The following is a 4,178-nucleotide window of genomic DNA, read 5'->3' as shown; positions in this document are numbered from 1 at the left end:
GAAAAAAAAAAAGACCAAGAAAAAACCTCCAGAAAAGTAAGCTGGGGATGAACAGCCCCCTCTGCAGGGCCGTCCTATGCATTTCAGTCAGGGTCTGTAGCACCCTGGATCCCACTATCAGGCAGGCAGCCCAAACACTTTCACAAATTTCCAAATTTCTAGGAGGCAGAACACTTGGATGATCTTTAAACTTCTCCCTCAGCTCTGAAATTCTCTTGTTTTGGTCCTCATATTCTACAAACATTTGTGTTGTTTTTTTTTTAATATGTGTGTGTGTGTGTGTGTGTGTGTGTGTGTGTGTGTGTGTGGCCAGCTCGGCCCACCAGGGAGCGGGGCTGGCTGGCATGTGGTGCTGGGGGATTGAACCGCAGTCCCTGTGCTTTGCTTACCTTGTTTCAAGTAGGTGCTTTAGACCACTGAGCCATCTCGCCAGCCCCAAACATTTGTTTTTGATTTTGTTTTTTTTGTTTTTTGGGGGGTTTTTTTTTGGGGGGGTGGGGGTTGGCAGAACCAGGGATTGAACTCGGGCCCTTGTGCTTGTCAGGGAAGAGCTTATTCCACCAAGCCATCACCCTGGCCCTATAAACGTTTTTGGAGTGCCCGGGATATACTTTGTCCTGGGCCTCAGGCGGTGACTAATCTAATCAGCCATAGCCTCTCCTTCCCTTCAGTCTAACATAAAGCTGGAAGGACCTTAGCCACTACCCTTCTGTTTTACAGAGGAAGAAGTGAGGCTCAGAGAGCACAGGCTTGCATTTAGGGTCAGACAGAGGGTCAGTGGTCTCCAGGGGCCCAGGCAGAACCCTATCCTTCGCAAAGAACTGAGAAGTGCCTTGAGAGCCTTGTCCCACTAATCTTCTCTCCTTCCTCCAACCCCCTGGACCCCCATAGTTCCAGCTGCGCTGACCCTGGACCCAGGCACTGCCCACCAGCGCCTGATCCTGTCCGATGACTGCACCATCGTGGCCTATGGGAACCTGCACCCACAGCCGCTGCAGGACTCACCGAAGCGCTTCGACGTGGAAGTGTCGGTGCTGGGCTCCGAGGCCTTCAGTAGTGGCGTCCATTACTGGGAGGTGGTGGTGGCAGAGAAGACCCAGTGGGTAATCGGGCTGGCGCATGAGGCTGCAAGCCGCAAGGGCAGCATCCAGATCCAGCCCAGCCGGGGCTTCTACTGCATTGTCATGCACGATGGGAACCAGTACAGTGCCTGCACAGAACCCTGGACACGGCTCAACGTCCGTGACAAGCTGGATAAGGTGGGTGTCTTCCTGGACTATGACCAGGGCTTGCTTATCTTCTACAATGCTGATGACATGTCCTGGCTCTACACCTTCCGTGAGAAATTCCCAGGCAAGCTCTGCTCCTACTTCAGCCCCGGCCAGAGCCATGCCAATGGCAAGAATGTCCAGCCGCTGCGGATCAACACAGTCCGCATCTAGTCTGGGCCAAGGGTGCACAGCCTCCTGGGCCACTACCACCACCAGCAGAAGCCCGGCTCAGCAGAGGGAGGCCTGGACTCAGCCCACATCCACCACTGTGAGACCTCAGGCCATTGTTTACCCCTCAGCTCCTTTGCCCTGTCTGTGACATGGAGATTGTGCTCCGTCGTTCTTAAGCTCCGTCCCAGCAATCATGCTCTGTAGCTCTGACTTTGATGAGGACATGACATGGGTTCTCCTCAGGGCAACTCCTGCCCAACCTCATCCCATCCTCTTAAGGGCAGGGGACTACCTCCTTCTGTCTGTCCCTCTCCTGCCCAGCTGCTCTGGTCTCGGGATATGTCAGATGTGGCCAGTAGTTGACACCCTGAAAAAATCCTGTGTCCATGATTTACCTTTGCAGTTGACTGAGCTAGTGATGGGCCATTTTACCCTTGACCCCACCAAACCCACAGTGGATAGGCAATAGCTGTTCCCAGAGTTATCTGAGACCTACCCTGTCCTGCTACCCCTGTACCAAGAACTCTTTTCCCACTGATCAGCAAGTCAGAGGGGATGCTGTGTCATGTGGAAGGCACCCTGTAGCTGAGTCCATGGTTACTGTGTCACCATGTCACCCCTTTCCTACCCACAACCTAAGGGCACCCTGAGGACTAATGTACAGTCCATCAGTTAAAGGCATCTGCAGGACAAGCATCACTTAACGATCAAGGTTCCCAGAAGCCTTGGACAGCGTCTAGCCAGCCCTGTTCAGTCAGGCCTCTGTGACCTGCCATGCTGAAGAGAAGCTGCTGGGTGCAGTTCTTTTGCTCAGGACTTGCACTCCGGAAGGAGCCCTTCGCCAGGTCCTGCCTTCAGACTTGACATCTATCTCACTTAGGATCCTGCTGCAGAAAAAAGAGCCACTTTAGCTGGCTTAATTAGACAAGGATTTATTACCCACTCCCCGGTGACTTTCAAAATTGTTGGAAAGGCTAGAGGAGCAGCGTCTTCACTGAATTTCCGGGAACAACTCCCAACTGCCAGATTCATCATGTCTACTGTGACCGAGAAGGTTGCTCTCATCGGTAAGAAGCGGCTGCAGTGCAGCCACTGCCTGCAGAGCCATGCTCCCTCTGGCACCATCCATGCCAGCGAGTGGATGTCCTGAGACCTGCCTCTCTCTCTCACTTAACTCAGGTCCCCAAATCCCATACCTCTAGAAGGGACTCTGTGAAATGAGACAGATTCTAAACACTGGCTACAAGGGAGTCTGGGAAATGTAGTTTTCTTTTTTCCAGCCTCGGCCATACACAAAGGCTTGCTAGAGCGTTAGCATGGATGGTGAGCAAGCACATCTGCATTTTTTGCTACAGCATCCAACTGTGCTGTGTTCTGTGATGTCCTGGTGATTGTATTCCTGCCCAGAGGTAATAGCCCAAGGTGTGAGCCTACCAGCCTGAGCTAAAATGTCTCCACAGTCTTGGCCTTTCTTTCCAGTGCTGGGGCCTTGGTTCTGTACTTGAGGTCTCTGAGCACAGCCATCCCAAAGGAGCCAGCACAGCTGAACTAGAAGGGCTCCCTCCTCACAACTGCCACACACACATACACAGGCAAGAGGAATCCTCATCCCTACCCACTCCCACAAGTCCCAGAATCTGGGACAGTATTTTTATTTAAAAACATTTCCCATTTTGTGAGTTATGATCAATTTGTATTAAATTAAAGTTACTGGATGCCAGTGGTCTGTTTCATTCCTTCTGACAAACATAAAGCCCCGCCTGTCCTGTCTTAGGCAGTGCAGGTCCGTTAGCGCAGCTGGTCCACAAGCTGGGTAAATTGCACTTGGTTCACTCTGTACGGGAGGAAAAGCAAGGCCCAGGAGAGGACAGAGAGTCTCACAGCCCACACTGGAAAGTGAGAACTGAATTCTCAAGCTGTTGGAAACTTGGGAAGACCGCCAGTCCTTTCCTGGAGGAGAGCTGGGGTAGCCCTGGGAGAAGGCACAAGGAGCTTGCAGGACAGTAGTAAGAGCCTGGCCTCTGGAACTATGTAGACCTGAGCTTAAGTCTGGTTTCCATCAGTGTGACTTTAGAGAAGTGGCCTTGTTTCTCTCGGTCTCAGTAGCCCTATATCGGAAGAGTGGGGATAATACCACCAACTTCACCCGATTTCTAAGCTACTGCAGTGTACTGAGCAAGGCCCTGCCTGTCCCTCGAGCTGTCCTGGAGGCAGTGCCTGGAGCTGTGTGGGTTTTCTGAATCTCTGTGCTGGGTCTGACACTTAAGAAGCTCGTCTTCCTCCTTGTTTGTGCTTGGGGAGGGAGATGGAACCACCAGGAAGATCTCCAGGTCTTCTTGTTGAAGGTGATCCATTCTACCTTGGCCCAGGGGGGACACAGCCTGGCCAGGGGTCCAGCAGGGCCAGCACAGGACACACAGCTGTGCACACTGATGGTACAGGCCACTGGGGCATCTTGGCTTTTTATTGACTCTGTCATAAAGGGCCCTTCCTCAATCTCACCTGCAGAATGGAGGTTAGACTGAAGGCTTAGAGGCACCAGGTGGCTCCTCATTCATATGCTGGAGATGGGGAGAGAGGAGAGAGAATCCCAATTCATTGACTTGTTTGGGGCTCTAGGGAGAGGGGCACAAACAAGGATGGAGGGGCCAGCCAGACAGCTCAGTGGACTAAAGTGACTGCTTAGGCAGAACACAGTTGCTGGGGTTTGATCCCAGCATGCCATGCTGGCCCAGC

General features: G+C 52.6%; 1 protein-coding gene across 3 annotated transcripts in view; it reads left to right on the top strand.

Moving 5' to 3' along the window:
* Trim62 (tripartite motif containing 62) overlaps window positions 1-3,128 on the top strand; it is a 31,990-nt gene extending 28,862 nt beyond the window's left edge. For all 3 annotated transcript variants that reach the window (XM_004640992.2, XM_023701129.1, XM_023701128.1), the window contains one exon: window positions 892-3,128. In XM_004640992.2, the coding sequence (XP_004641049.1) occupies window positions 892-1,442 (551 nt within the window). In that variant the 3' untranslated portion in view covers window positions 1,443-3,128. The remainder of the gene's footprint in view (window positions 1-891) is intronic.
* Window positions 3,129-4,178: the final 1,050 nt, after the last annotated feature.

Source organism: Octodon degus, unplaced genomic scaffold (assembly GCF_000260255.1).
Source record: "Octodon degus isolate 3935 unplaced genomic scaffold, OctDeg1.0 scaffold00130, whole genome shotgun sequence".
Taxonomy (NCBI): domain Eukaryota; kingdom Metazoa; phylum Chordata; class Mammalia; order Rodentia; family Octodontidae; genus Octodon; species Octodon degus.
The sequence above is the reverse complement of the archived record's forward strand: the minus strand, read 5'-3'. Positions and strand labels throughout refer to the sequence as shown.